This window comes from Notechis scutatus, chromosome 3, assembly GCF_049901735.1.
Source record: "Notechis scutatus isolate UNSWTSFEM ecotype Mainland chromosome 3, rNotScu1.2, whole genome shotgun sequence".
Lineage (NCBI taxonomy): Eukaryota > Metazoa > Chordata > Lepidosauria > Squamata > Elapidae > Notechis > Notechis scutatus.
The window spans coordinates 58,805,374-58,823,380 of record NC_142011.1 but is presented as its reverse complement, the minus strand read 5'-3'; the positions used below and the strand labels follow the sequence as shown (position 1 = coordinate 58,823,380).

At 35.8% G+C, this 18,007-nt stretch overlaps 1 protein-coding gene across 11 annotated transcripts in view; it reads right to left on the bottom strand.

Moving 5' to 3' along the window:
- The window catches only part of MAST2 (microtubule associated serine/threonine kinase 2), a 136,871-nt gene that overhangs the window by 52,192 nt on the left and 66,672 nt on the right, over positions 1-18,007 (bottom strand). For 7 of the 11 annotated variants that reach the window (XM_026665789.2, XM_087960192.1, XM_087960195.1 and 4 more), the window contains 2 exons: positions 6,732-6,823; positions 3,304-3,382 (listed from right to left, as the gene is read on the bottom strand). In XM_026665789.2, coding sequence (XP_026521574.1) covers positions 3,304-3,382; positions 6,732-6,823 — 171 coding nt within the window. The remainder of the gene's footprint in view (positions 1-3,303; positions 3,383-6,731; positions 6,824-18,007) is intronic. The other 4 variants (XM_026665791.2, XM_087960193.1, XM_087960197.1 and 1 more) reach the window with 1 other exon arrangement.

Sequence of the window (18,007 nt, the reverse complement as noted above, 5' to 3'; positions counted from 1 at the left end):
TGTTGTTCAGAGCAGTATGCTGCACCTCCGCAGAGATACACTGGCTTATTGCTAATTTCATTCACAGTCACATCTTTGTGGGGATCTTTTCTGGTAAGTCATCATCTTGACAGAATCTGGCCGCTGTTGGAGCAATGTGGCCACAGAGTCACTTCGAGTCACTTGTACTGATCTAGATGGGCTACCTGATCTTGTGCAGCTGCGCTGCATCTGGATTACACAGACAGATTCAGGGGTGGTTGCAGAGGGGGATTGGAGCCGAAGTAGGCCTGGAGGAGATGAGGTTTGAGAATTTTCTTCATCCTCCCACATGAACTCATGTGTTATGGCGCTTGTTAGCGTCTTTTTCTGCTGCTTAGGAGATACACTTAGAATGCTTCAATTTGTTTTGAGAATTTGACATGGCTCTTGAGCTACTGCCACTTGCCATTGTGACCGCTTATTAAATTTTACTGTTAATGAGGCTGAAATGTTGGGTGGTTGGCACGCCCAGGGGACTGAACCAGCAATGGCCAGGGAACCCTAAAACAATGCTCCCCAGTTTTGTATAATCTTATGTAAGAATACTGAATTCTTATTCTTGTTCCTATTATTATTATCATTATTATTATTTTGTTATTAATATTATTTCCGAATTAGCCAAATTAGGAACACCTCATAGGCCTAGAAAGGAGGAATTGTTGAAATAAGATGTAGGCCTGCGACAGCTTCCTGCACAGGCGGACATGGGCCTTGGTGCTCGCTGTGGTGCTGCTGTTTAATTCTGTGAGGGCATAAGCCAATAGTTTCCTCCTTAATGAATAAGGGTCCAAAATAGAATAATTATATCTGTATATCTGAATATCTGTCTATCTATCTATCTATCTATCTATCTATCTATCTATCTATCTATCTATAGACATACACACACAAATGTATTAGGGTGATTTCTCTCGGGTTCCAGGAAGGAGACCCCTGCTTGGGGAAAGAAAAGCCTCTCACAGTTCCAGAAATAAAATGCAGATCACTACCGCATGGTTAGTGAGTCTGCAATGGCACCAGCCATTATCTCTTTAGGCGCGTAATGAGTTAAATCGGCTCAGCAGCACTTCCACGCCTTGTGGGGAGTCGATACTGCAGACTTTCCCCTTGAATAAAAAGGTGCGGTGGGGCAGATGGGCGCTGATGCCCCCACCCCAGACGGTGTTCCCAGGGGAGAGAAAAAAGCCTCTGACCCTTTTAAAATGGAGCCTCTCCCGTCAGGCGCAGGTGGCAGCGATCGTAGTGGCGGCGGTGATCGTAGCGGCTCGGCTTGAAAAGATTGTAATGTGAGTTGTTAGCCATGCAGCTGAGGCGTTATCACCTCCTATCGTCCTGGGGGTGAGAGATCATTATCTGAAGCTACGGTGAGCTCCCTTGGCTCGAGTTATACATCGTAGGGAGCTGCTTGACTCATTGAAACTAAAAGCCTTAAAGGAGTTGTTTAGAGTTTAAAAGCAAACCTTTTTGTTGACTCCTTTTGAAGCTTTTGCTATTCCGGCCAAGGGAAAGGAAATTAAGCTGCCTATATCCACGAAGGCTGAGCAAAAACTGGGGACGCTAGGGAGGAGTCCCGTGGAGGAGGAGGAGCGTCCTCTCAATTAAAGCCCAGCCTATCAAATGAGCAACAGAAGCATCATCCCAAACAATGGATGCTCTGAACAGCTCATTTGGAGAAAGGCTATAACTTCCTATCATAATTTAATAGTGGCAACTATGAAGAAATTATTATATTTGAAGACTTCCAATATTTCATCCCCCAAACCTGTAACCTGCCCATAGACAACACCTTTGTTTGCATCTGGCTCCCTGCTGCATCTGACTTTTTAAAATATTTTTTTAATCAAAACAAAAATAGAAAGCAGGTTTGGGGTAACTGAAAGCATCATCTTTATTTCCAAGGATATATCTAGGCCGAAAATGGTCCCCAAAAGTTCTTTGGGGGAACAAAGAAAGATGGGGAATACTACAGAATAGTGTTTTCACTGACAGTATAGCCAAGGTATGGACAGGGTGCAAAAGAAGCGCAGCAAGGTTTGGGAAGTGTGCATGGTGAAGATCTGGGAGGGTGTGGAGGGGTGTGCATGTGGCTAGCAAGGGAGAAGGGTGAGACTTATCCCAGTATGACTCGTGTCTTTCCCTCCTGGCATCCAAGTGAAAATTCTGGGGAAGGGGGCAGGGAAATGTGCAAATGGCGATTACATGATTGTGGGGCACTGCAATTGGTCATAAGTGCAAGCCAGTTGACTTGCACCCAGATTCCAAGGTCAAATCGTACCCGCCATCCATTCAGTGCCATCATAACTTCAAATGGCCATTGAACTGCTACGGTATGTGGTTTAAGTTTGCATTTTTGACTGGACGTGTTTTCAATTTATTTTAAGATTATTTGCTATCCAGAGTCATTTTTAGAGACGGGCAGCCATACAAATTGAATGAATAAATAAATATTGCGATCAATGTAGTACAAAATAGCAGAAGTCCATAAACTTGCTAATGCCTTAATAAAGAACATACAAGCAGAGTTTATTGGGGGTGGTGGTTTAGGATTACTGATTCTTTTAAAAATCTCAATAAATTGGAAAATGAGAATGAACAAATCTCAAGTTTAGAAAAGATTAGCCAAGCTCAACCAGCACAACGATCTTGAACAATATTCTTCAATACTGATTTAATGAATATTTTAGTGACCGTTCAAAGTTACAATGGCACTGAAAAAAGTGACTTACGACCATTTTTCACAGCTACAACCTTTGTAGCATCCCCATGATTATGTGAACAACATCAGAGGCTTGGCAACTGGTTCGTACTTATGACCCTGTGTCCCAGGGTCATGTGATCCCCTTTTGTGATCTTCTGACAAGCAAAATCAATGGGGAAGCCAGGTTCACTTAACAATCGGGTTACTAATTTATCAACTGCAGTGATTCACCTAACAAGGCAAGAAAGGTCATAAAATGGGGCAAAACTCACTTAACAAATGTCTCACTTAACAATAGAATAATATCTTAACAATAGAACAAATCTTTCAAGTGCGCTATATTCTAATTCTACCAAAATTCAGGTCCAATCTGAATTCCGATGTTCTGATATCGATACAAGCGCTGGAAAATCCTACATCCGACAGACACATTAAAGCTGATATTTTTTTAACAACTATTTTTAAAACAATGGTAGAAAGTTAATGAATCCTCTCTCTCTCTCTCCCTCTCTCTCTCTCTCATACACACACACACACACATACTCTCTCTCTCTCTCTAATGGAATAAAATCACTCATACATACCTACGGGCAGGAACAAAGGAAAAGTGAGATGGTGCATTTGGAGAAAAATTTCGGGGACTATCCAATGGACTTCCACCTGCTTAAAAACATACAAAATGGTATATGAACCATGCTTACAACTATTTCTATATTATAGTTAATGTGAATCTAACATACAATTTTCAGACTTATGGTTTCTATTGTTATTAATCATAGTGTTCAAACTATTTTCTCTTTTTCTGGTGAGAAATAAGCCAGAATAAATGGTGAAAAACAAATAATGAGGATCACAAATGGAAATATGATGGCTTAGAAGTCCTATAAATTACATGAATTGATCAGGATCTAATCTATGTGACCTATATTATACCAATCTGGAAATACTTTATTATATAAATATATGTTATTGTCAATGAAGTTACAACAAATAATAATAATAATAATAATAATAATAATAATAATAATAATAATGATAATGATAATGATAATGATAATAATAATTCATATGCATTAATTTGCATTTATCTAAAAAGAACAGATATTAATTCCTTCTATACTTGCACCTATAAATATGTGAAATGTGAATATAACTGTACAGCTTTATAATAAATCAGCTTTAAATTAAACATCCACATAATGTAAAAATGTAAACCACACTGGAGTAGAGCAAAAGTCTAATCAGCCTAACTTTCTGCTCCTATAGTCACCAATCAAATATGTCTTTTAATTCTATGTATCTTTCCTTACTGAGATTTCCCTAGTAATCTAGTCTAGAAAAAATATTAACAGTAAATAACAATGCCCCACACTTCTTTTCTGATTCTGTTTTTGTTTCTCTGCAGAAACCCAGCAGAAGATAATACACCCAGGATGGAATACATCTTCCTCATCAAAAAGTTTAAACAGGAAGCCAAAAGAACAAAAGGCTATTTCACAGAAATAGAACAATGGTTGTGCCTTATTTCCTTTCTCTGCATCTGTGCTTCTAAGTAAATCCTTGCCTTGTAACTATTTCTTTGTGTGTATGCCTTCAATCCCCACTCCCTATCCTAGGGCCATCATATATTGCCTACAAATATCCAGATGGCAACTATATATCTCTGCCATCTTGTGACCATCCCGGTATTATCCTTACCCTAATATCATAGCTTTATTCTATTTCTTCTCTGGGTATCTATGGTTGAGTCCTCTATTCACAAAAACTAGATCCTATGACATTTTATGAGACTGCTCTCCCCTAAAAGCAGCCCATCTTTTTTCCTGTACCATTCTTTATGTACAATATACAATTTTGTTTATGCAATAACTTGCAATAAAAGAATTGTATTTTAAGCAGTATTCATTTTCTAATAAATCTAGTGCTAACATATGCATCACACAATTTGGTGGACAGGTACTATGTTGTGACAGGTGTATTGCAAATTCAAATAGATATCTTGTCTATTTGTTATTAAGTCACCTTTCTCATTTCTACTTGGGTCTCTGGCAAAAACACTTCTTCTGTAATCTCTTCTTCCATCCTATCCTCCCCATTGATGCTACATTATTTTTGCACCATCATTCAAAACATTGTACATATTCCCATATCTGATTCTTCTATTATCACCATTCAATTATCATTGTAAAGGATAACACTGATCAGCCATTAATTAATGGTTCTCAGAGCAGAAAGAACCATTACACAAACATAGTTCAGCTGCTTCCAAAGACCATTAAAACACCACATATTTGTTTATTCAGCAAAGTGGGAAGAAGGCGGCTAGATCTTAAATATTAAAGCATAGGCTTATATAAAGGCTTGGACTTTTTGCCAGGGCAAATAATATATTGTATTCAGGGATCTATTTTTTTTTTTTTTTCTATAGCAAAGGTTCCATTCTTGTTTTTCAAGTTTCAGTTTTTTCAGCCAATCACTGAATAAGCTTCTAGTATCTGGGCAGTTGAGGGGAGCTGGGTTTCATACCCTGATACTTGAAGCCTGACTTATATGGATTCTGACTTACACGCTACCAATTAATACTTCCTGACATACATTTTAATTCTGCATTTTATTTCCCTGAATTCTAAACCCTGGTCCACAATATTAGGTCACTTTCATTCAATTCTATTATATCCTTCTAGGTTTGCTTGCTTGCGCTTTTTCTTTTTCTCATTGATTTATTCATGCTCCTTATCATTTGCTCTTCTTCTGTTCCAAGCTGCAATTCTCTCATACACTACAGTTGTCAGAAATCTTGATCACCATCATTCATCCTGACTTTCTTCAATTGAGACTTTCACATAATATATTTTAGGAAGATAAAGTATAGACTTGGTTAGCAGTTTCAATCATAGTCATATTGCATACAGCACATTTTGCCAATATGTTACAAGAGTAACTGAAAGCCAGTTTTATCTCAAACAGTTTATTTTTATGAAAAGTTTACTGACATACACTCAGGATGCCAGTTTAAAATATTTAGCAGAAAGAGATTATGGTCTTCCTCTTTCCATCAGTTTCCATCACTCTTTCCATCAGTGTTTCTAAGCAAAGTATAGCTTTTCACTGCATACAAACACTGTAATTTCTGGTGTGTTTTATGTATAAGTTGTATATACATCTGAATTTGATCCAAATTTTCAGATAGAAGACAGTTGTTTTCAAACAGTGATAACAGGAATGACCTTATACATAACTAGTATGTACATTATATGCATTTAATCTCTTGAACTGACATTGCTTCTGATTCAATTCTGCAGTGGGAGCAATCTGCCAGGCTATACCACCTGCTTCACACAGACAATCTGAAGCTGAATGGGAAAAGATCATCTGAAATAGAATAGCTGCTGAATAGTTTCCGAATATACAACTAAGATATTGCAGTGGAATTTAGACTGGACAAAAGTGCCATCCTTACCATCAACAGGGGGGAAATAGTGAAAATTGAAAGAATCAAGATACCCTATGAAAATAACATCAAGAGTCTAGATAAGTACCAATAGCCACTCTGGATGCAATTCGAACACATCTGAAGGACCACATGAAGACCATCAGCTCTGTCAAAATCCCCATCGGTAAATTGCAAAAGAAGCTTTACTTGGAACAACTTACATCCCATGATCCCTTTAATATACAACATCTGCCTATCCTAGTCCTTGTGAAGGAGTTGAAAATGAACAAAAATCTCAAATCCAGTCAAAACATCTTGCTGTATAGCCAACAACAAAAACAACAATAATATCTTTTAGGCATAATATGTTTTATAGAAATGTACTGGTAAACAGTGTAAACATATATGGAAAATAATGTATTTCTATGTGAGTGTAACACATAGAAGTGCAAATAACAAGAAATATTATCAGAGACCATGTCTATTTATTATATTAAGTTCCAACAGAAGAAATTAAATTAACAACTTAAATTAATTATTTATAACAAAATATATTGCCATATACATATTTTCTATTACCTGCATGTCCATGAAGTGGAGAATGTGGACGTGGAAGTGTTGGAGATGTGCTAGAGGTTACAATCAAGCTTTTTCTATTACTGGTTCGACAGCTGAAATAAAAATACAAATCTTTAAATAAAAGACATAGCATGATTGTACTGATTCAGGATTCCCAAAGCTATGTGCTAAATTGGATATAAAAGTTGAATGAAACAGTGTTATACAGCTTTTAGTAGGGCAAAATGGACATTAATATGACTTTCTACATGTTAATTGCTCTCTTTAATTACAGATTGTAGTAATAGTTAAATAATACTATAATATAATGACTGTACAAGTTATACATGAGACTTTTGTCATAATCACCATTTCCAAATTGGAGTAGACAATGAAATTGTAACATTTTCAAAAAAGATTGGATGCCTCTTTGTGTCAATATATCTTCACTAAATTGAAAGAAAATGAGAAAAGCCTACAAAAGATATTGTTTATCATACACTTCATATGTGAAGTGATTAAGAAACAAATATTCTCATGAAATGAAATAGACCACTGCAGACAAAAATAAGTTTCTGTTAAAGTACAAAGAGAATAGGGAAATTCAACTACAGGACATTCCTTTGCAGGCATTTAACCTTCCAACCCCAAGCATTTCCTCTGTCACCCGTTTTCCCCAAACAGACTGAAAACTGAGATTCACCAGAAGTAAAGTGGATGTTCCTACTTAAACATTTTTGATATAGTTAATAGCAAGTGAGCTAGCAGCTATAAAGAACAGCTAGTATAGTGTTGGTAAAGATCTTCCACATAGCTATTTTTTTTACTATGGGTTCTATGGGTGTGGATTGGTGGGCATGGCAGGGGAAGATATTGTAATACCACAGTCAGAGGTGGTATTTGCCCATTCTCTGACCTACTCAAAATTTCTGCTACCAGTTCTCTAGAACTGGTCAGAACCTGCTGAATACCACCTCTGATGAGGATGCTAATTCAAGCATATGAAAATGAAAACAAGAACACACTACTAATGGAAATATAGGAAACATATTACAACCACACTATTTAATAAAATTAGTCAAAATGTTCATTAAAGTTCAGTTTTTCACCTAAATTACAATAATTTCTTCCAGATGGGACTATCCTTAAAGAAAATTCAGTAAACTTTAGCTTATTCAAAATGAAGCAGCAAGATTGCTGGCCAGTCTCAAGTTGTGCAACTAATTAGTCTTGTCAGATAGAGGCAACAGTTGTGAGATCACTAGCCCAGTGCCAGGGTAAGCAGGTAGGTGAGTAGAAAAAGAAAAGCATAGTCACGCTCTCCTTAGCAACTGCTTCACTTCACACAGCAGTCCCAATTGTGGTATCAACTGAGTATTAACTATATTTAGAATATAATCACTTCACAGTTGAGTTATTGTAATCTTATTATTAGTAATTTTAAAAGGCTATTCAAAATAAATGTTAACATGAGAAAAGTATCTGCCTAAATTATCAACAAAGCTTTAATAAATCTGAGCCCACAGCTATTGCTAACTCAAAAAACACCTGATCAGCAGCACCTGATTTATGACTAACTTTGAACTTGCAATTCAAGATATAAAATTTCACATGTAAAATTCATTTTTCACGGTACATATTAACTGACTGCAAATGAACCAATTTCCTCCAAAAGAGAAAGAAGGGCTACCAGTTTTCTTTGTATCTATGGTAATCAATCCATAGCATGTTATTAAATCAGGATGAAATAGAGCTACATCCAAGTATAAGCACAATTGGATCACAGACAGTGAAGGGGATGCATTGTGCACACAACTAAGAAATGAATTCTTCTTGTACTTGCTTTTACAAGACGGTTGACAACAGAGGTGAACTTTGACACCTAGCTCAGCAATCAGCTGTTCTGAGTGGGGAGGTGCAGAGGCAATGAAGATGGCAAAGCCATTCTTCAACATATAGCAGTACATCACTGGTTTTAACTTTCCAGTTCTGGTTTTCCTGTTATTACTACAGAGAAAATAGAACATATTTAAAACAATAACAGAGGAACAGGGACCATAAGTTATGTCTTCATGTCCTTGTAAACAGGTAATCAATTATTCATCATATGTATAACTGATATACCATTAGATGTTAAAGTTCAAAGTTCTGTTGTCAACCATCTTGTAAATTTAAACTAAAATATACATAACAGAAATACACACACACAAATATATATGCACATACATACATACATACATACATACATACATACATACATACATACATGTCGTCCCCTGCTCCTTCTTTTCATTAAGCTAGACATATTCAATTCCTGCAACCATTCTTGATATGCTTCAGCCTCCAAGTCATCTAGTCAAATTTGCTACTTTTCTCTGAACTTTTTCTAGAGTCTTAGCATCTTTTTTCTGTTGTGGCAACCAAAACTGATTGCAATATTCCAAGTGTGGTTTTACCAAGGCATTGTAAACTGGTACTAACACTTCATGTGATCTTGATTCTTGCCCTCTTGTTAATATAGCCTAAGACTGTGTTGGCTTTTTTGGCAGCTACAGTACACTAATGGCTCATAGTAGTCCTGTCTGTCTGTCTGTCTATCACTATTTATCTGTGGTTTTGTCCATATGTGAAACTTGTTATATGCTATTCCAGTACTTTTCTTTAATGCCTACCTGCAGAATTGCAATGTCCACACCACACAACTCCTATTCTCAATTTCCTTTTCCTTCACTGAGCATTCTCTGTCAGTGAATAATATTGGTGAGCATACATGAGGCTGCTTTACAAACTTGTCTGTTTTTTAAAAAAATAACGCTTAGATTCCAGGGACAGAAATGATTAATGCAACACAGTGCGTGCTGATCAGTGTATACATACTTTCAAACAAGATATATAAATAAAATCACAAGCACTATGAAGGTCATATGACATTTCTTTTAGTTCCTTCCCTTTTCAATCAGCAACTCCCCCACATACCCTAAAGATTGTTTTGTTTTTTTTCAACAGAGTTTGGGACATCTAACTTTTAAGAATAACAAAGCAAAACAAAGGAAGCAAGGTATGAAGGGAAAAAGACAGAATCAAGCTACCAATTCAGAACACCTTGTTTTCAAGAAAAAAAAAAACTAAAGGAAAGATAAGCAAACCTCTTGTAGGCACCAGAGCACTCACACTTTAATGAGAGATAACCTGATGCCCAGTAAAACCAGGGGTTGAAATTTCATGACATCTTACACAGAAAACAAAACATCTTATAATATCTTGCATATTTGTACAAAGCAACTTAGTCCCCACTGTATTATCTTGTGAGATTTCATTATCCCTATTGTACTATTTTAGAGAAAATGTCTGATCCAACATTAAAGACTGCACAATCCGCAATTGTATCTGGAGGCAAAATGCATACAAAATACCAATTAAACTGTTCATAGCAAGCAATTCTTCTCTAACTCAGTATTAGAACTTGGCACAATTTCAAGATAGACAGCGCAGAATCTTAGTATTATGTTTCATCAAAAGTTACAGCCGCTAAATTAACTTAAAGAAGGAATAGTTTTATGGAAGAAGTTTCCTATCAACAACTTTTAGATATTAAATTAAATATCTTTATCTATCTTTAGAGTAATGTGCTTCTGATATCAATTATGCAACTGATTATTTAATTCTTTCATGTCCTCTTTATGGCTTTCCTAAATATATTTAGCTCTTGAAAACAGAGTGTAGACTGATTAGCAGGGGTCAGTATTATTTTCACTGTTTATTTATTGGAATTAACAGAGTAGAGCACACAAGTCAAAAATAATTGTACAATAGTTAAATAAGTGGACTTCGATCAAATATAAACCAAATTCAGCAGAACTTCAATTCCATGGTATCATAGAATTAAGTTTTTTGTTATTTTCCTGGTAATCTTATACCTCATCCAACAGTGCGGGGGAGGGGGGAATATTAATCAGATGGATCTGACACAATTGTTTCAAACAATGTTACAGACAATAGCAGATATGTATCACAGGGAACACTAACAAATTTTATTTGTTTCAAAACAAATAACTTTTAAAACTGTTACTGAATATGGAAACAATTTATACCAAAGGCTTGCTTGTTCTTATCTATTTTCAAGCATATAATTATTCCTGTTGTTAGTTGCTTTCAAAAATTGCTTCCATCTCAAAATTACTATAATTAAAGCTATAGCATCCATATCTCTACTTAATATGGCTGTGCAGCTGTTGCTTTTCAGCAATATGTCAATTTTAGACTTGTATCTTTTGTTGCATCATGAAGAGAAATAATTAAAATACTTGTTTTGATCTTTTAAATATCCATTTTAAAGACATTTTGTGTTGTGAATATTTCTAAGAATACTTTTGTCTAAGAGTAATTGTGGTTTTAACACTTCTAGTAAAGATTATTTTTCTCCTACAAGTTCCTGAAAAAGTCATTCAGGCTATTTATAACTAAAATAGATTTTTCTAACAATGATGCAGTAGATTTGAACAGACTTGAGGTAGGCAAGCAGGATACAAGAAACTGTTCTGATAGTTCTGATTGCAAATATATTATGACAATGCCAACATATGGTTTATTTGCCTACCCACTATGCTGATTTGGCAACATTAAAAACTGAAGGGGGAATAACTATGAATGGGGCTTGTTCTTTATAGTAGCTCAGAATGTGGTATTCCTTTTGCTTAATTCATTTTAGTGTTGCAGCACTTCATAAAAGAACAGTAAACAGACCAATAAACTAGTTTACACTGAGGTAAATAATGTAATTATTATTGAACATGAGGAGTGACTTATTTAAAGTAAGAGAAAAGAAACTAATTTTTAATGCTTGTAAACATCTTGAGAAATTATTATTACAGCAAAACTTAAGTTTTTCCCACAGTAGTTTTAAGCCAACTGTCTATGCACTCTGACTTATTCATGAACTATGAACAACCTAACTACATGCCTATACAACATAACTCTCATCTTTTCTTTACCCCGCATTTTTAAACTTTTAAACAATGAGAACCTCCTGATTAGCAAGTCACCTCATTCCTTGAAATGATATATTTATTATTACAAAATGGCACTATGTATTTTAGTAGCCTGAAGGTACCATTCAAAATTCAATACGGCCTATTGTAAAAAATAATTTTAAAACAAAGATTTTCCAGCTTTTAAGAACTTCGATCCCAATTTTTTTTAAAAAAAATTAAGTATAGATAATAAATGTACATCTTCATCCTACTCTCTTATAGAAGAGAATCTAGGAATCTATATTTTCAATCCCTTTCAGACATCTTAAGCAGCTGTGGATAGTTTAAATATTAAAACATATCTGCATTTAATTACATTTCTCATTCATCAACTTTCATCCCCATAGCATTCTCAATTATATGGAAATAGTAGATCAAGAAAGCATTTTTCATCATATCATCATCATTACTTTTTGGATTGCCTTAACATTTTGTTCATTTGTTTGTTTGTTTTTGATATTGACAAATTATATGGCATACCCAAAAGGAACCATACATGATCTTTGGAGGCTTCCAAACCAAAGAGAAACCCTGTACAACCAAATCACCAGTAAATAAAGGGAATGGAGTACTAACAATCCTCCCCCCAAAAATCAAATGACAAAGCCAAAGCAAATCATCATTATGAACTGTTCCATTAATGTCAGTGAATCAAATATGTAGATAGAAAGGCTCTTATTTTCAATGTATTTGCTTTGTACTGATTTTATCCCGTCTTATCTGCCTTTATATCTACCTAAAGAAGCGTGCATGGAATGACACTATTTGTCTAAGAAAATTTAATGACATCATTAGAATTGTATCTAAAATCCATTCAATTGGGATGGATGGATGGAAGGAAGGAAGGAAGGAAGGAAGGAAGGAAGAAAGGAAGGAAGGAAGGAAGGAAGGAAGGAAGGAAGGAAGGAAGGAAGGAAGGAAGGAAGGAAGGAAGGAAGGAAGGAAGGAAGGAAAGTTGATTGTGCTTGTGATGGTGAAGACAATCAAAATGAATCCAGTATTTGGCCTGAGGTGTACAAGACGAAATGGCAATGATTTGTTTTTTAAAATGCTACAGAAAGAAAAATAGAACTGTCATCCCTACATTGACATAGTGAGTACTTATGCTCCTGAAAGAAGCAAATCATCTTGCTAGTAGTGGGAGGAATTAATGTAGCATGTATTTGAGAAGAATCATGATTCAAGTAACGGCCTGTTTCATATATAAACTTTCTTGTGAGAATTATAAATTAGCCATCATCTTTTTTTCAAAATGATTCTCTTTTTGACAACGTTGCCCTTTTTATGAATGGTCTTTGAAAAACATGTATTGTAGTATCCCTTTAGCAAGTATTCATAATTTACCATCCCTCTAAATGTAGGTCACCATATAATATGAGATTATTAGTTAAAAGATGTTTATCTCCACATTTGTTAAAACATTTATATTCTACTTCTGGATCATATGGGACTGTCATTATGATCAAGTTACATATGATCAAGTTACATGGCTCCTAGATTTCTTTCCAAGTTCAGTTAAATGTGATGCAGTGACCTTTAAAGTCATTCAGAGCTTGAAACAAGAATATAGAAGGATCACCTCACTTTACTTCAACCTAAAATCTCTAAGAGAGAGTGAAGTGACAAGAAAGAATCTTTTTGATTTTGGTAGTCTAACTATGGAAATGTTCTCTTCAAGGGTTCATCTGGGCTACTCTGGTAGTGCAATGATATGAAGTGACATCATTTTTTACTGCAAACAATCCAAAAGAATAGGTTTTTTCTGTCAGTTTTCAGAATTCATTTTTGTGTTTGTTTGTGTCTGTGTATTTATTTGTATGAAGAAGCACATTCCCATTTCTCATCTTATAAAAGTGGAAATATTTCACATTTCTCAAAATATCACTTTAAAAGAGCCAGTCCCACAGTTTATGACTTTTTTATACATATAACTCAGAAGATTTAGAAAAAGTAGTAGCAGTGAATATTTCTTGTGAGGATATGGTAAGCTTGACCTCTCTGAAGGAGCAGGGACAGCATTACAGCAAAGTTCAGCTGCCAGGGATGGATCCTAGTTGGCAAAATGTCTCCTGAGCAAGAAGATAGCATGGGATTGTCCACATATATTCCAGACCTTTGGTCCTTAAATATAGATGGCAGGCACTAAGGTTTTTGTGGTCAGCTGGTAAATGAAGTGGCTGGAAGACAAGCGATACCATTTATGATCACAAACATAATGTAGCCTAAATGGATGCAAAGCTGAACTTCATTTTTAATCAATTTTGGAATTAATTTTTTTACTGCATTCAAATATTAAAGATCTTCAGAGTGGCAAGTTTGACAGCATTCATAGGGTGAGTTTCTTTCGATCTTTAATGAAAGAAATTTAAAGTGCAACTTTAAGAACATTTTTGGGGAAATGTTTGGGAATAAACGGCAAAAATGTGCTTAAAGTGTTGTTTTCCTTAAAGTTATAAACGAACTAAAGGTCTGGATGAGGGTTTCGTAAACAGGATTCTGTGGAAACCTAACAAATACATTTATGAACAGTTTGTATATTAATTTTCAATTTTAGGGTACTAAAGAAAATTTTGTCATTTGTACAAATATATATATCTAAATTGTGTGTGTATGTGTGTATGTATATATGTGTATATATGTATATGTATGAATGTATGTATGTATAGATTTAAATTATATTAAATATAAATTATGATATAAATTTATACATATATAACAGGAAGTGAAAATGTCCACTTCCAGAAATTATATACTTTTAGAAGATATTTTATAAAAGATAGGCAAGTAATACTTTATTAAATGAAAAAGTATACAATAAAACACAAGAAATAATTTAAAATGCTTTAAAACAGGAAAAGTATGTTTGGTGCATTCTATCATTATGCTTGTTTCCCAAATTACAATCTTATTTTAACTATAATCAGTTGCAGATCTAAAAACAGCTACCAAATTTATATCCTACATGAGACAGAAACAAATAACTCTTCCAAGCATCCTATTATTCAAACAAAAATGAATTTCCTTTTACCTCTATAGTAGAGCAAGAGAAATAAAAACAGGGCAGCTGGCTGTGCAAAGAAAATGGCTCAACAAATAATCTGATAATAGATAAAATCATTTAATAAAACATATAATTTTAAAATATTACATTCAATTTTATTAAATAAGATCATGCGTGAACATTGCTAGAATGGTTGACATATTTGCAATGTTTTCCCCAAACTGCTTTATCGCAATGTATAATACTAATATATATTCATGCTCTTCTGAAATACAAGATTAGAACACAAAATTACTTGGATATAATCCTATGTTCCAATATAAGAATAAGATACACTATCATATGCATCACTCTTCTAACCAAGCTAAGAAAGGCAAAGTATCTTATAGCTAGGGGTTTCCAATATTCCTCCACTTTTGAAAATTAAGATAGCTCAGAATCATTTGATATGGATGGCAAGAATTCAGCTATCACTGCTATATTTAAGAAATTTCTCTTAGCACAGCTCAGTTTGACCTAGATCTTACACATAAATTTAACACCCTCTAATGAAATCTCATTTTACTCCCATTTTAAAATTCAAAGGAGACAGTCAGAGGAAGTCTTCTTAATTTTATCAGAGGTCCCTGTATCATTTTCTTTATATAATATTGTTTTATTTGATTGTTGTTCAGCCACCCAGAGTCACTTTTTACAAATGCTCATCACTAACCATATTGTGAAATATGTGGATGATACAACAGTGGTGGACCTTATTCAGGATGATAATAAGGATGATTACCGGGAGGAGGTAGAACAGGGGTGTCAAACTGGCAGCCTGCGGGGCAGATGTGACACACACAGGCCACATCCACACCAGCTCTGCGAATGGGAAAAATGTTGTGAAATGTCACATGATGGCAACATGACGCCACAAGCTTGACATTTGTGAGGTAGAGGATTTGATGAACTGGTATAATAAAAACAGACTGGCTTTAAATGTAGGGAAAAAAGAGATAATTATAAATTTCAGAAAAGGCAGGTGCAACCATTCACCTCTGTGTATTAACGATTCAACTGTGGAGGTGGTTAGTAGTATTAAGTTTCTGCATGTACAGCTGACAAGCAGGTTGGCTTGATCGCTCAACAGTGATACACTGGTGAAACAGGCACAGCAATGCCTGCATTTTCTGCATCGTATGAGAAGAGCACATCTTCCTTCTCCTGTCCTTACCACTTTCTATAGAGGGACAATTGAAAGCATCCTGTCGTATTGTATTGCTGTTTGGTTTGGAGCTATTACTGATTCAAGCAGGAAGGCTGTGCAGAGAACGGTGAGTGTGGCAGAAAAGATTATTGGAAATTCACTTCTTCTATCCAGGTCATAGCATACAAGCGCTGCTTGATCAGGGTTCGCTGTGTTGTCTGGGATGCTACACATCCAACTCCATGACTGCTTTTTTGTTTTTTGTTTGGTTACCTTCTGGGAGGAGGCAGAACAATTAGATTGTGTAATAGCTTTACACCATATAGCGGCCCCCCCATGCAAACTAAGGACGGGGGGTTTGGGGGTGCAGAGTTTCGCTAGGACTCGCCCGGGCAGCCCGCGGGGGCCGCCCTGCCCGCCCCAGGGCCCCCCTCGGGTGCTGCCCCACGCCAAAGGCCGGGCGCCCCGGCGCGCCGCCGTGGGCGGGAAAAAGTGCGGCCCAACCAGACGGCAGGGGGGGGGGGGGGGGGGTGGGGGGGGGGGGGGGGGGGGGGGGGGGGGAGGGGGGGCCGGGCCGGGGCCCGCGGTGGGGGAAAACCCCCCGTCCAGCCGGCGGGAAAAGCTGAGAGAGGAAAGGGGGGGGGGGCGAAGCGGAGCAGAGCAGGCAGGGTGCTCCTCCCCTTCTTTTGGTCCCGTCCCACCCGCACATTCACGAAGAAAGCCGCCTTTTTAATTTTTTTCTGCCGGCAGAGCCACACGACCCGCCGTGTTGAGGACCCCTGCCATATAGTATTAACCTTGTTAACTCAAGACTCTTTTCTCCACTATGTATTCAATATGAGCTGTGGTGAGTGTGGGTGTGTGGGTGGGTGTGCACACATGTGTGTGCATGTGTGTAAGAGATGGTATCAAGAAACAAACATGGATATTTCAGCCACAACAAATCAGTGTTAATTCTTGGAATGATCTGGGATAGTTAAGAAGCTGTGATAAATTTTCTATAAGTTGTTTACAATAACAGTTTGTTAACAGAGGTTTTTGAATTTTTAATCTTGTCTTTTTTATTATACCAGTAACTGTTCTTCTTGTTAATTATTCTGTTATTAATATAGTATATAGATAAGTTAATAACTTGCAAATAGATTTAGTAGCTTAGTATTTAAAATTCTTTGAGCTTGTTTCGCAAGGGTTGGGAATTAATATTGTCATAATATATTAATCAGTATTCAACTGGGGAGACAATGTATGTATGTGTTAGCTTTTTTAATACATTTCTTTTTTAATGTCTTATTTGCTTTTTGTTTTTTCTTTGTTTCTTTAAAAAAATGGTGCCTTGTATATTTTTTTAATAAAATAAAAATGTTAAAAAATGTTGCACAGAGTGAAGTTTTAATGAAAAGTCCCTTTTCTACCTATAAAACAGTTCTTTTGGAAAAAAGGAATAAAGGAAGGTGCATAAGCACACCAACGTGCCTACCATCCCTGTCCTATTGTTTCTTTTATTTTTCTTATATGTATCCATATCATGTACTCATAACTATGTTTATACTTATACCTATTATCTTGTAAGCAATTGACAAATAAATAAATAAATAAATAAATAAATAAATAAGTATGGTCAACGTAGGTAAACTATATAGTACTATCTATGAACACAAGTTTCACAGAAGAGAGCTAAAGACTGGAGCTTCTTTTTGGATAGTCATAGGCCAGCCCTCTTTGTTCTTTCTCCTTTCCTGAATACTTATCCCTAGTTATAAAAAATATCAGAGATAAGTAAAAACTAATCTCTTTGGGAAAATTGCATTGTCTCAATATAGTACAGTTCCATCTATGATGGCATGGACCTAGCCAGAAAATCAGAAATTATCTATGAGATTAAATGAAGATTCCAAAGGTGAAATATACAATAGTTTGTGACCTAAAGACTTATCCAAAATTGAGTAAAATAGCCTTTCTCATTCAAGAAAAGGCAGCAGCAAATGGTTCAATTATTTTACAGTTCTATTTTCTTCACTAAACTTCCTGAAATTATTGTTCTGATTTCCATCTCCATTTCAACTGACCCAATTCTTACATA